Here is a 15,290-nt window from a genome sequence, read left to right on the forward strand (position 1 = left end):
TGTCTTGCCACTAAACCCACATTACACCTGACCTGTGGTGAATTGGGCCCACTGGTTGCTTCCAATGGTTATCTTCTCATGGAAGCCACATTACAACCTTGTGAAAGAGAAACATTTCTGAAGAAGGGGCAAAATTAAGCCCTCTGGTTCTTCCAGAAAGGTTAATGCCCCCTGTGAAATAAAAGCAACAGCAAAAATCCAGCAAAAGCCAGGCTGAGTCTGTAGGTGTATATTCCTGTGCCCACTGCTGCTGGGAATAAAAGAATAAAAGAGGTTGCTCTCTAACAGTGCTGCGCAGGGAGCCAGGCCTGTTGCTGCTAATTCTATGTGTAATTGGTTGCTCCAGAGGCCTGAGCCAAAAGTCACCAGCAGCAGCAGCAGTGAGGCGCTGACTATATGAAATTTTGCAGGGGAGAGATAGGAGGAGAGAGCAGAGGGTTGAGGAGAAAACCAACAAAAAAGGAAAATCATTGATTTCATCTGCGGCCTGATCCAAAGTGTCAATCAATTCTCACAAGGTGTTTAGCCTCATACTTCTAACATCTTTTCTTTTTTATGAGAGCCCTAGAGTTTGTAGCCAACATCCCCGTAACAGCAAAATACACAGAAACTGTATCAAGTATCCTAGCTTAAAGTGTGAGTGGTATTCATCTGTCCGTTACTCATGCCGCAGCTTTATTGGAAAATTATTTCAGATAAAACCAGAATATACTATACAATAAATAATTCATGGCGGAAGGGGAGCCACATTTCTCTCTATATTGGCATTTCATCGTGCGGCCACTGAACCACAGCTTGTTTTTATACACAGCAGCAGACTCCATTTCCCAGCTAGAAACATTCAATCCCATCTGGTAGATTCATTCCCAGCTAGATAATACCCAACGTATCCATGTAACATACAAGCTACTGTCAAACAGCAGCGAGCCGTCTCCCCGAGACAGCTGTTTCGCACAAGGGCCGCATTGTCTGGAGGAAGCGCGGATCATTTTACGCGGAGCGCCGGGGGGACAAGCCCTCTGTCAGCTGCCACGGCATCGAGAAAACCTCGCTCATCGCACGTTCTCGTTATTTTGTTATCTGGCCAAACACACGCTGGGGATGTCAGGCTGAAAACAAAGGATGCGTTCCCTGCTCTGGTTATATTTCATTAGGAAAACCAAAGCAAACACACCTCTTCTGCTCCTTTCCTCCCTCTCTTCAAAGCTTTTGTTTCTGGCGCTGCGGAGCGGGCAGAGCGGCCCCAGCCATATGCTTTTCCTTGGCACCAGGTAGAGCGGGGCGTGCTGAGCCGTAGCAGAAAGCCCCGCGCAGCCTCTGTGGGAGGCAGCTGCCACGTGCTGACGGCATCACACCGAAATCAGTACCTCACCAGTGACCACAACACCCAGGTGACCCCTTTTCTCCTCCCGTTTCCAGCAATCACAAGAAGTGCTGGTCAGAAAAATGAAGAGGAGGAATAATAATCCACAGGACATGTGCCATGTCTGCTGTAAGGAAGCATTGGGAATCACCAGCCTAACCACTGCTTCATCTTCCCCGTAGCTGACTTCTCCCACTGATTGCTCAAAGAGCGCTTTAAAACTACCATATATCAAAGACACGAAGACACTGAGAGAAAATTCTGTACACAGACATACACGTTCTGCCTGTATCAGCCTTGTAAAATTCACTTCATGTTTTTTTTTTCCCCAGCTGAATAACTATTTTGGTGCACAAATAAAGTATTTGTAGGGGTTTCCATTTTTATCAGTTCATAGAATCATAGGATCATAGAACGGTTTGAGTCAGAAGTGGCCTTTAAAGATCATCCAGTTGCAACCCCCCTGCCATGGGCAGGGACACCTTCCACCAGACCAGGTTGCTCAAAGCCCCGTCCAGCCTGGCCTTGAACCCTTCCAGGGAGCAGGCAGCCACAGATTCTCTGGGCAACCTCTTCCAGGGTATTACCACCCACACTGTAGAAAATGACATCCTTATGGCCAAATCTAAGTTGCTGTGGCAAAGAGAAAGCAAGTGCGTTTTGTGGCTTGGACTTAAAAATATTGTATATTTCCTGCTTGTCACATGTTCACACTTCTTTTTCAATCTAAAATCACTTAGTTCACGGATTTTATTTCTTGCATACTAACAACAGAGAACCTTCGTATTCTGATACATGTTCCAAGAAATTTTTTAATGTATTGATGATGTAAATGAAAAATAAGGTTCAAATATTCTAAAATTTGGGGAATCTGGATCTGCTTTGAAGGCTAATCCTTCTATAATTTTCCTCAGAAGAAATCATTAGCCTGTTGTGTAATAGAAGTTTTATAGAAATAGAAAACCCTAACATACCTTAATGATAAGGTTGTCTCATACTTTCCGTTAGAAGTCAATTTCCAGTTGCTTACAATAGTGTCTAACTTTAACTATACAGATTAAACTTCTTTATGGTTATTTCTTTCATTGGGTTGAATGGAAAGTTCCAGCAGAAATAGCTTATGCATTTCTAAGAATTTTTAAAAATATATTTTTTTGCCAGTGTTAATTCCTTTCCTTCTATAAATCAAAACTTTCACATCTCAAAATAATCCTAGCACCTTCCTTCTTGAGAGGAAGGGTTAGAAATTTGGAAGAAGCAAGCCTGATGCTGAAGTAGTAGTTCTTGCTTTGGTAGGAGATAGTTTGGAGGTCGGAAAAGTGTTATTTGTATATCCACAAAAACACACTTATGTGTGCCTAAATTATACAGTATTGAATTCTCTATATGCAGCTGCTCCTTAGTGTTTTCTAGAAGATCCCTGCTAGAATATGAAAAAGCTTCACTTACAATGAGCATGCTCCTAAGCTCACGGGTTTATCTATGTCCAAAAGTTGACAGCTATGAGTAGTACTGTTCCTTGTAATGGAAGTAAATGGAAGAAACTTCAGTTTTTACTGGGAGAAAAAATTGTGGATATGGAAGCTCATGTTCAGCTCTTCTTCCCCAGTTAGAATGAACGAATAAGACATGAGCTACCCAACCCTTCTTACTAATTATGCTGGGTTTCTGTGGTGGGGTTTTTGGTAGCAGGGGAGGGGGCTACAGAGGTGGCCCCTGTGAGAAGCTTCTCAAAAGCTCCCTGGGCTCCCAGTCAGACCTGCCTCTGGGCAAGGCTGAGCAAATTAGTGACAGTAGCTGTGCTTCTGTGATAATGTATTGAAGAAGGAGAACCTGGGAGGGGGTGGGGACTTGTGAGGAAGAGTTACGAGGAGAACACCTATGCGAACACCCAGGTCAGTGGAAGGAGAAGGATGTGTGGGAGGTGTGCCAGAGCAGAGACCCCCCTATATCCTGTGGTGAGATGGCAGGGCGGCCCCCCCTGCCACCCATGGAGGGCTGCGGTGGAGCAGAGGCTGACCTGAAGCCTGTGGAAGAGCCCACACCAGGGACAGGCGGGTTCACTTAAAGGAGGATCTGAGGGGAGAGGAAGCTCCTGCTGTTGTGGTTCGGCACTGGGAGGACTGCAACACATGGGGGTGACCCACACCGGGACAGCATGGGAATGGCTGCACCCCATGGGGAGGACTCACTCCAGAGAAAGTTCATGGAGTCTTCAGTGACAGGGGGGCCACGTGGAGCAGGGGAGGAATGTGTGGCACCCACCTCCCAAGAAGGAAGGAGCGGCGAGCTGACACTGACCCCCATTCCCTGCCCACTGGGCTGATGGGTGGGGAGGTAGAGAGACTGGGAGCAGAGCTGAGCCCGGGAAGAAGGCAGGGGGGAGAGGGAAGTTGGTTTTGGATGTGGTGGTGCTTCTCACTGTCCTACCTTGTCTATTAAGTGTTGGTTTTGTTAGTATTTGAATTAAAGTGATGTTCTTTTTTCTTCCCCTAACAAGTCTGCCTTTTGCCTGTGACTATAATGGGTGAGCCACCCCTCCCTGTCCTTATCTCAATTCCAGAGCCTTGTACTTTATTTTCTCCTTCTCATTCCTGAACAGGGAAGGGGTGAGTGAACAGCTGTGTGGTGCTCAGTTGCCCTCTGGGCTCAAACCAGGACATTAATGAAAATTTACTAGACATTCCCATTACCTTACAGGTGGGGTAATACTTCTGGCAGGGGTGACAACTGAGATGTAGTTTGCATGTGTGTGTCTTTTATCACAGAATACAAAGAGCTTGTTTTACTGGAAAGATCAAAGAGGAGTAAGAACTACAAGCGAAGCGAAGGGAGGCTGGAGAGGGGAAGAGAGGAAGAATAACTTGGAAGCACAACTGAAATCTTGTTCAGTTGGGAGAAGCACCTGAAGATTCTGATGCCAATCACGATCTAAAAAGGCAACTAAAATATGAATTTAAAGAAAAGGAACTAGAATCTGTTCAATTATATTTCAAGGTTATGAGGAGTGAATTCAAATGGAAGAGTTAAGAAACATTAATACTACGAGATCCCTAACCATGATCTCCTAATTATCCATTGAACTATTTAATCCCAAAAGTTAATACCTCTGGAGTTTCTGAAGTGCTGAGCATTTGCATTCCCTGTCAACTTTAATAAGGATCATTATATACATACATACAGTCCTTCTGAGAATCATGACCATAGCTTCATTAGCCAAATAAGAAAGGGCATGATACAGAATTCACTGGAGTAAATTTGACCTATATGGAATACTTTTTTGTGTTTGCCGTATCATTGTATGCAGTTACTTACTGTCCTCAGGTAGGTTGTTTTCCCGTTCTTCTCTCTCCATCTGTTGGCACCAGCCCTCCATACGATCCCTCTCTGCCTGAAGTAGCTTCAGAAACCAGTGGCCATCTCGTGGGCACACTGACCTTTGAACAGCTTCCAGAGGATCTTCAGTGATAGAGTCAATCCAGGGGTCAGGAGGAGGTAAAATTGACGGATCAAAATCTGTGTCAAAGTCATCATCCACTGCACATGCATGGTAATGGTTTCCTGACCCTTGTATGCTAACAGTAGAGGTGCTTGCATCTCTGGAAAATTGTCTTGATATTTGTCCAGAACACGTATTGTCCTCTTGAGGGTCAATTATTTCAAAGTTCTCATGGAAATCCAGGTCTGCTTGCACAGCTGTTGTTACACTATTAGATCGTGTAAACCTGCGAAAGCTTTGGAGAGCACAAACATAAAATGTTTAGCAAACTTTTTCTAGGTAACTCGGTAAGAAAGGATTTATTAAGATTCTGCCACTCCTCCTAAGACTGGCAGTCACAGCTCTCAGTGATACACTCAGGTGCTTATTCTTGAAACAATCAGCATAAACTTCTTTACTGTTTGGAGGCCAACACACAAACATGTCTCTTTTTTCCATGCAAGATCACTGTTTATTAAAGCAAATACCCCCCCTAATTGTTGTGTGGGTTAACAAAGCCAAAGGCTAGCCCAAGAGACAGCTAATAGTGTCAATAGCTCAGGATTTTAGGTTACCAATTAATTAAAAGTCAAAGGGGCCCAATTTTAAGAAGTGGCTTATCTTTCAGCTTTTAATACTCACACCCTTTTGAAGTTACACACCCAAACTCACAAGCCACATTTAAAAATCACACATGTAAGATTGATAATATAGTAATACCAATGAGTCCACTATCTACATAACTTTATACGTTCTATCTACAAAGAAGTATTTTTTATGCAGATAAGTATTTTTTATTGCTTCTTCATAAATATGTATCTGCAAATACCACTGCCATCTCTCACAATTTTAGCGCCCATTCCCAGTGTTCAGACATTTTGTTTTTCACATTCAACCTTCAGTTTCAAAATGTTCTTCTTTTTCACCAAAGCTAGTGTTCTTAGTTGCTGTCTATGTTACCCTTCATCGAGATACCCTGTAGGTAGCTTCCTTACACCTTGCATAGTTTCTCTACCTTGGAGCCTCTGAGGGCAGAGAGCAAACCCTGAGGGTAAAGGCAAAACCAGGGGAGAGAGGAGGTTCGGGGCTTTGGTTTTGGATGGGTTTTCCTTCCATAAACAGCACTCCAAATTCTGCAGTCCAGGGCAGCTGAGATGAAGAGGCTGATAGAGAAGGAGTAGAGGGAAGTACAAGGAGTAAGAGACACCTAGTACTGTTGCAGAGGGTGGCAGTGAGAGCAGATGAGACAAGCAGTAAATTCTGGAGGGAATAAGTGGAGAATCTGCAGGCAAATAATTACGGAGAGTCAGGGTAGCTCTAGAAACTGATGCACTGAGGAACACATGAAAAAAGTAGACATCTGTCTTGCCCCATGATGATAAAGAAGGTATAACCATGTAGTAATTAATGTAGATATTACTTAAATTAGTAATATTTAGACTTAAGAATTACCTTGGTTTTGAACTGCAGGGACGGATTCCCACCCCTTCTTCTAATTCAGGATGCCTGTACACTCATGCAGCTGGTAGTTTGCTTCTGATTTGTTCACAATCTCACATTTACTCTTGAAACCAGTGTTAGGACTCATATTTTTGCTGGTTTACCCCTACCAGTTCTATTTTTAGTTTGAGCTCAAGCAGCAGTGAAAATGCTGAGGAGACAGTGGAGCTGGACGCTGGGCACCATTTCACTGCCTTTAATTTATATTCCACCTTCCACTAAAGAGCAATAGCCGATTAGACAAGTGCCACTGACAGCAAAACTTCATCAAGTGTATTTAGTCTGCAGTTGGGGAGGGGGGCAGATGGAAGGATGCTGAGGGAGAATTTAATATTCTATATACCTGATCCAGGTATCTCAGGAGGAGTGCAGCAGACTTCAAGGAGGACTGTACCAGGTCCTGCTGATAGAGGAAATTAGTGGCTGTTGATCTGGGGCTTTGAGAGGAGTAGAGCAAAGCAAAACAGGAGTTAAGAAGGGTTCTCCATTGAGGAAAAAAAAAAAAAAAAAAAAGGCCAATTCCTCTGCAGAAGAAGGCTCAAATTAACTCCTCAGCTACACCAATTCCTGGAAAACTTCAATAACAGACTGTGCACATATTTTTTTATAAAGGCCTAGAATACGAACATTTTAATATAGCGCCTGCTGCTTGCAATTCTTTTGAAACAAGTGTTGTTAAATGATGCAGAAGTCATGGTTATGCCACTGTAGTTTTGTAAGATATGCATCAGCAAACTGAAAAATATGAGGCAAGTAGAACTCCTCAGATTCGTAGTATTTATCCTTTGACAAGCAGAGCAAAGCATTTTGCTATGGACTGATACAGCAGAAAAAGTTCAAAAGGGAAGACAAAGATCATTGGGGATATGGTATGGCTTCCACGGGAGGAAAGACATTTCTTAGTTTAGAAAACAGATGGCTGAGGGGGGATATGAGACCTACGAAGTCCTGTCTAGGTGATGTTGCATGGTGCACTGTTTCTCAGAGTGCAAGAACTGTGGGGAGAAAGGCAGCCACCTGCAAGGCTTAGAGGTCTAAAGATTTATATCTAGTGAAAGGAAGTATTTCTTCACACAATGTGTAATTAAATTGCCACAAAATCCTGGGAAAACCAAAGGTAAAAATAGGTTCAAAGAGAACCTGATCAAATTCACAGGAGACAGGTCCAGGAAGAGCTATTACACAGATGTCATATCTGGCTTAGGAAGTCCCTGAACAACAGACTGCTAAATTGGGAAGGTCTACTGGGAGAAGTAGTGCTTCATACACACCCTTTATACTTTTCCTTTACACACACTCTTTTATACTTTTCTTAAGTACCTACTACTGGCCTCTCACAGAGAAAAGCTGTTAGACTGCTATTAGTGGTTAGAAAGACTAGCTTTAGGCTGACATTACAGTGAAAACCTTTTGGTTCAATCTATGCTATTTTTTTAAAAAATCGCTTTAATTTGGCTACCAACCTGACAAATCCCATATCTGCACTGAAGTGCGTGCATGCATACACACACAGACAGAGAAAAAAAAAACACCAAAAAACATATGTGCCCACATAGGCACATGCTCACACAGAATTTCTGCTCAGACATTTGTCAGGGTTCACTGAGAGCCAAGGCATTAGTACACAGTATACTCTTCCACACCTTCCACAGTACTGGAGAGAAAAGCAAATGCCTTAATTCAGGCTCATTCTTCTCCATGCCCCTACCTCCACGTCACAGCCACCTTTTGCTTTGCCCAGTGCCCTAGACTCTGATACCCTTCTATTTCAGATGACCATTTGTATTTTCAGTTAACACCTTGGCTTTTCAGTGCACACCAAATCCCAAATGTGAAAACATCAAGGTCTGCTTGCCAAGAGGATGTATTGCTGGAGGCACTACTTTTCAAAGCTTTCAGGAGTGTCCTCTTACTGGGTTCAATATGAGCTAGTACCACCAAAACCAGACTCTGCTCAACAAATAAAATAGAATGACCTACTTTTTTTTGCCTTTGTTTTATCTATATAATAGTATGCTACAGGCTTGCTTGACAGCTTCTTGGCACCTGATTGTGTAACCTATCTGCCTTCAAAAGAAAACCAACTTGGCAATAGAATACAGCATCAGTTAAAAATTAAAAAAATACTCCCAAAGAAATGTATGTTGAATAAAATGGAAATGCAGGAAGGCACCCACTATCTGTCTGCCTCCAGCACATCTATATAAAATGCCTAATAGATGGTAATTTTAGTCTCTGACATAGCTTCCTCACTCACTTCCAGGATGTTTTACTCTTACAAAATACCATTTGTGTCCCACATGGTCCTTTCTTGTTTTGCACTCAGTGAAAACTCCATACCACAGTAGAGCTGCTGAAGCTAATGAGTAAATTTTCACTGTTTCTACACACAAAAAACATTCACAGGTCTACCTAAAAAAAAGTTTTCATCAAGTGCTGGTAATCCTTAAACACAGAGATTTGCTTCTTCCTCTGCTTCTTTCAGGCTTGGCCCTTTTGTACTCAGTTGTGCCCTGCAGGCACAAGGTGTAATAATTACAGCTTCAGAGAACTGCAGCAGATATCTGGCCTAAGGTGCAGAAAGCCATGAAACCTCAGACTGGATAAACCAGTAAGGAGAACAACAGCACAATGTGTTTTGAACAGCAACAACAGTGTCGCTTGTTACCATTCAACTCTCCACTCCCAAGTCTTCTTTTGCTTCCTTTTGAAAAACATGTTTACATTTCAACTCAGAGAACTGCTTTCTTTCCTAAGAAAAAAACCCCAAAAGGCAGAAAAGACCTAGGTTTCAAACCAACTGATGCATGCTGAATCTCAGAGGCACTAACATTAAATTCTGCCTGCCCCCACTTTACCTATTGGCTGTACTCCGTGTCAGTTGTGGGCTTCTCTGCTAAGGTTGCAGCCCCTGTCAGCAGAACAAAACAAACTGCAGGAGGAGTTAACAGATACGGTACCATAACTTATAATGGCAGGATTTTTGGCCATATATATCTTAAGCTACACACTCCTGTGTGCTTTGGTCTATCCTTCCCCCTTCTCCTATTCACAGTCTTTTTACATCACTAAGAGCCTTAACAGGGAAACTCTAATCCTTTATGGCAAGTTAGAATGGACTATTTCAGTTGGAAGGGACCTACAACAATCTTCTGGTCCAACTGCCTGACCACATCAGGACTGACCAAAAGTTAAAGCATGTTGTTAAGGGCACTGTCCAAATGCCTCTTAAACACTGACAGGCTTGGGGCATCAACCACCTATCTAGGAAGCCTGTTCCAGGGTTTGACCACCCTCTCAGGAAAGAAATGCTTCCTAATGTCCATTCTAAACCTTCCCTGGTGCTGCTCTGAACCATTCCCACACATCCTACCACTGGATCCCAGGGAGAAGAGCTCAGCACCTCCCCCTCCACTTCCCCTCCTCAGGAAGTTGCAGAGAGCAATGAGGTCACCCTTCAGCCTCCTTCTCTACAAACTAGGCAAGCCCAAAGTCCTCAGCTGCTCCTCACAGGACATGCCTTCCAGACCTTCCTCCAGCTTTGTTGCCCTCCTTTGGATACATTCAAGGACCTTCACACCCTTTTAAATTGTGAGCCCCAGTACTGCACACAGTACTCGAGGTGAGGCTGCACCTGCGCTGAATACAGTGGGATAATGACCTCTTTTGACCAGCTGGTTATGCTGTGTTTGATGCACCCCAGGGTGCTGTTTGCCCTCTGGGCTGCCAAGGCTCACTGCTGGCTCATATTGAGCTTGATTGTCAACCAGCACTCCCAGGACCCTCTCTGCAGGGCTGCTCTCCAGCCACTCCTCTCCTAGTTTATACTTGTGCCCAGTGTTACTCTGCCCTAGGTAGAGAATCCGGCATTTGGACTTGTTAAATTTCATCCCATTAATCATTGCCCAATGCTCCAATCTATCTAGATCCCTCTGCAAAGCTTCTTGTCCCTCAAGAGAGTCGACAGCACCTCCCAGTTTGGTATCAGCAGCAAACTTACTAATAGTTCATTCAGCTCCTGCATTCAACTCGTTGATAAATATATTGAACAGAACTGGCCCTAGAATTAAGCCCTGAAGAACAAACACCGCTGGTGACTGGCCACCAGACAGATGTTGCCCCATTCACCACAACACTTTCAGCCCTGCACTGCAGCCAGCTCTTCACTCAGCACACTATGAACTAGGAGGGACTAAAAGTGATTACAGAGCTATGGGACTGAGAGCTCCTTGTTCAATAAGGATGTGTGCTAATTGGCCTGATGCAATATATGACTTCTTTTCTGGTTCACTAGAACTGGTTGACTTCCAACAATGCCATTACCTTCCGCAAGTGAGGAATGGAAGGTGGTCCCTTGAGGTCAAGAAGCCAGGGGCAGAGAGAAAGGACAAACAGAAATAAACAGAAATGGAAGTGTCCTGAGATTGCACTGATCAGCATCATTAGAGATACATTTCAAAATTACCCTGGAAGGGGGTGGGTTATGCGAGGAAGGAGGAGGAACATTTTGGTTGGGGTTTTGTTAGCTTCATGGAAGAGATCAGGTGAGAGATAAGGCAGTAACAGCAGGAAGATCACGAGGTTGAAAGAAATGCATACTAGTTTTTTTCCATGAGAAGGACTGGACAGAGGTACTCTAAATGCTAGAAATTGTGGAGCTGCAGTTAGGGAATGAGTATGAAAAAGCTTATTGAGAGCAGGCAGGATAAAGAACTGAGGATAAGATGAATAGTGGTGATGGATCCAGTTGTAATGTGGTCAGGTAGCGGTAGGCACATTTATCCTTTGAGCAGCACAAGAGGAGGAGGAGGACTCAGAGTCATTTGTCTTGGCAGGAAGCCCAGGTTACAGAGAGTGAAGGGCTAATGAAAGGTCTGAGTCGAGATGGAAGATGGAAGAGAGAGCTGTCCTCCGAAGATGCTCTGTTTTTGAGCTGCTTAGATCAAGAAACGGAGGCAAAATATTTTGCTTACTTGGTCCAAGCACAGAAGCAGGAATATTTTAAAGCACATGAGGAGGTAAGATTCCTTAGTGTGAGAATGAGTGTCATATGAGGTGAGGGAAAGGGGGAGGAAACAGTGCGAAGCGGAGTAAACCAAATTTTGTACAGTAAGGTTTTGGTGCATTAGGCAAAGAACTTTCTTGTTTTGTAACAGTGCGCTTAATAGCTTAGACTGGCAAGGAAACACGATCAATTTAGTGTATTTATCCTCTATGCTGTGTCATTCTTCTCATCATATTTTATACTTATTTAATATTTCTGAAGCCTGGAAGATTTTTAAAAACATTAATCTGCCAAAGATTCAGCTCAAAAGGGCTTTTCTGAGGCTCTGCAGATGTTATGGTGCAGGGAAAGGGAAGAATGAACTGTATTTACAATTCTATTCCTGTAACAGATAATCAATACATTGTGCTCTGCTGTGTTAAAAAAAAAAAAAAAAAAAAAGGAAGGAATATGAGTGCCAAACTGTGATGATAAATCCTTTGTGTCTTGAGTGCACTCATTTTCTAAGGATTAGGGGCTGTCTTTTATCAGCCAGTTCACTCCTGAAAGTCCGTGATAGATTGCTGCTTGCCCATCTGCTCCGAACAGCAGCAACCTCAACTTTATTAGCAAGGAAGCCCCCAAACACAGCTGTCAGTAGGTAATGCAGAAATACTTTCTTAGGGCAGACCCTCACGGGCAAACCTTACCTTTTTTTCTGGAGCAATAAAAACTGCAATAGAAAGTGTACTTTGCAAGTAAGGTATTTACAAACAGCTTTTTTTTTTTTTTTTTTTTTGGCGGGGTGGGGAGGGGGAGGGCTGGGCTTTTGGGGTAGTTATTTCTTTTGTGCTCAGACTGAAGGGAAATGGTCCTTCAGCACCTATTCTAATGTGCTCATTTATCTAGTGCTGGAAGAGTTGTGGGTAAATGGGGCTAAGGTCTAACACATAAAGAAATGTCTGCCAGCAAGAGATGTTTTAGCAGGTTAACGAGGAACTTGGTAACAGCCTAGCAAGGTCATTGCAAAATCACATTTCTTTTTGCTGAAATCACTTTGCCTTTTAAAACCACAGGAAAATACTCTGCTATTTACGGGGAGATTTTGTTGAATTGAAAACGGTGTAGATAACGTTACTTTTGAGTATTTTTAGCAGACGCAGGAAAAAAACCTGCATGAACGTGGACATCTCTACTCACTCCTGCAGTCGGTGGGCCAGAGGAAGGCAGAGGGCCCTAATTTTACTTTTTCAGCTCAGATTTGCTGCACCCGGTTTTTCTCTGAAGAGATTGCAAGGGCGACTCTTCCCTCGCCGACATGCGATACTGCCCCAAGGCTTCTCCCGCGACACGGTACAGCGAGTTACCAACAAAATGGCTTCGGGTTCCAAAAGTTAACGCTGTGCCCAAGCAGCTTGCGAAAAATGTACAAAGACTCGGTGGGTGCTTTCAGAGGCGAGGGGAGAGCCCGGTTTTTCTGCAGCCACCGAGTCCAGTTGGGGGCAGGAATTAAGCTTTGCAGTTGTGGGCAAGCATTCAGAAACTTTTATGTGTTGGGAAAGTGCTATGAACAGTTACGCTGCCCTGCAACGTCACTGCAGTTTGTCATCAAAACGAAACATAATGCTTAAAGACAACAACTATTCTAGATTTTATTTTTTATATTTATTGGAGTATATTTTTTTTTACTAATTCATGTTACACTGCAGATTAAAGAGTGAACCAAGTTTTACAGGCTTGCTTTTTAATCTCAACATTTTTTTGCAAGGGAGCAGTTGTAATGCAGAGATGTCTGGGTGAGATACCTGAGCAAAAGCAATCAGTTTGGCTCTGCCACTACACTGCTCCACGTGTCTGAAATTGTTCTACTGAAAAGCAGGGTAAACTTCCCCATCAGCTCTATGCTGCTGCAGCCATCCCAAGACTCATACTGCAGCTGCATCACCTTCTGCTGTTTGTGTAGATTTGCTGGAGAAAAACAGTTTATCAAAAGAATATTGACCTTCAAAAATGTGGCACTTTTTGTCCAGTTCTCCCACTGGTCCTGAAAAATCCCCTCTGAGAAATAAGAGCTACAGCATTTATAAGACGCAGCTTTTCAGTTGGGTGATCTAACAATTCATCCAGGAAGCAGGTTTATATGGTCATGCGTGCAGGAACTAGGGCTCTTAAAAATTAGTTGCGGCATAATTATTTACTTTAGAAAAACAGTATTAACTTTTACTCACCACTTCTCCTCCTCTACTTGAACTCCTATGGACTGGAACTTACTGGTTGCTTTATTTTCCCCTGATTTGGTGGATTCTTCAGCACCATCAACCTTAAAAAAAAATTAACCAGCTAATTAGAATGTATTTTAGCAGAGATACCACCCAGCTACTTACAGTGCTATGCATGGTAACTACCAAGTGTCCAAGCCTATATAGCTTGTACCATAAGTATCTTCATCTAGTCAGATAGTTTATCTGTGGTGTGCCCGTTTCAGATGTTATTAGTGAATACTCATCATTCTTGTTAATCCAGAAAACATTTCTGATAAGACAACATTTGGCCTGCGAAATGCAGATGGAGTTTATCCAGTGTCTTATGGAGGCTGGATGCTCATGTTTGCCAGAGCAAGTCTCTGAGCAGCTGTAATTCCATTTACTGTGTTCTACCATTTGTTTGATTTTACCTGTTAGTCTGTATGTGCATGCATATGTGAACTCATGTCGAAATTATGTGTTTGTTTTGTTTAAATGTTAGTGCCCTGAATCAGAGCACTGTACAAGTAAGATTTCAAGAAAGCAGATGCGGCTTTTGGATGCATTTTCTTTACTGCTTCATCATGCAGACACGTGGTCCACAGGAGCACAGGCCAGAACTTTATAACACCTGTCCATCTCCGTGAGGAGATTTATATCAACTGTATTAAGTTAAAATTTAACTTTGAGCAAAATCACAAACTTCTGGGTCCAATCGGTGTAGTTGTTAATTCCCAATGCTATATATGACAGTCACACAAGAAAAAAAATTTCTGGCACACAGAATTTTTGGACCACAGCAGTGTTGGGGAGTGACCTTGGGATGCACTGTGAGCGGGTGTGTAAAATCTCCTGCTGTAGTTATCATCTGTTCCACCAGTAAATAAGCTGCTTGTTGAGAGCCAACTGAACAGCCAGTGCAGAAGTGCTAAGGGAGTGTTGCGAGTTACAGAGGTGTTCAGTGAAGTGAGGTACTTACCTGATACTGAGGCTTTTGGGGACATAACTACACCTTATGTCCCTTAACTGACAGAGAGAAGCAGCCTTTTGATGGAAGGGTTTTTCTTTGCTTTACTTTGCTAAACAGATTTACAGCAAAAGCTTGCAGTGCTCCAAGAGTGACGGAGGGGTGCAGAGGACATGCATGGAGGTTCATCACAAGTGCACATTAGGTTTATTTGTTAGCAGAGGAAGCAAACCAAGAATATGCCTCTGGCTATTGCAGCTTGCCCTGCTCTACAGAAATGGGCCAAACTATAACTATCTGGTCTGACTTCAGTCTAAGCCTAAACTATGCTCCTTTTACAGTCAGTGGAGACTCCATACTGCCAGTCAGAGGACTGACAGCCTACCTACCTATTTTAAGGCAGTTATTTCTAAGAGAAGTAATTTCTGGCAACAACAGCTATTTTATGGTATTTCTACTCCCACACTACCCCTTCAGCTGTACCAGCATGACTGCTTGTGCAATGATGCTGCAAAATGGACGAGACAGTGGACTAGCAAAGTAGCTTTCTTTTATTTGTGAAGCCTGTCTGACTCTCAAAAGCTCACTGACAGGCACAACTGGGAGGGTAGAATGGTGCACGGGTAGGAATCTTGTAAGGCTGTATCACTGCTGAAGTTTTTGCTTCAGGTAATCCCAGTTTGAGGCATCTCCATTGGTTTGTACAGAAAAACTACCTGGGCAGGCCCTCACGTACCATCCCCAGGCACCTTTCA

At 43.2% G+C, this 15,290-nt stretch overlaps 1 protein-coding gene across 5 annotated transcripts in view; it reads right to left on the reverse strand.

The window, feature by feature from the left end:
- DLGAP1 (DLG associated protein 1) overlaps positions 1-15,290 on the reverse strand; it is a 416,456-nt gene that overhangs the window by 15,025 nt on the left and 386,141 nt on the right. For all 5 annotated transcript variants that reach the window (XM_032987689.2, XM_032987687.2, XM_032987686.2 and 2 more), the window contains 2 exons: positions 13,554-13,645; positions 4,679-5,097 (listed from right to left, as the gene is read on the reverse strand). In XM_032987689.2, the coding sequence (XP_032843580.1) occupies positions 4,679-5,097; positions 13,554-13,645 (511 nt within the window). The remainder of the gene's footprint in view (positions 1-4,678; positions 5,098-13,553; positions 13,646-15,290) is intronic.

This window comes from Tyto alba, unplaced genomic scaffold, assembly GCF_018691265.1.
Source record: "Tyto alba isolate M040663 unplaced genomic scaffold, T.alba_DEE_v4.0 Super-Scaffold_27, whole genome shotgun sequence".
In the NCBI taxonomy this organism is placed as follows: domain Eukaryota; kingdom Metazoa; phylum Chordata; class Aves; order Strigiformes; family Tytonidae; genus Tyto; species Tyto alba.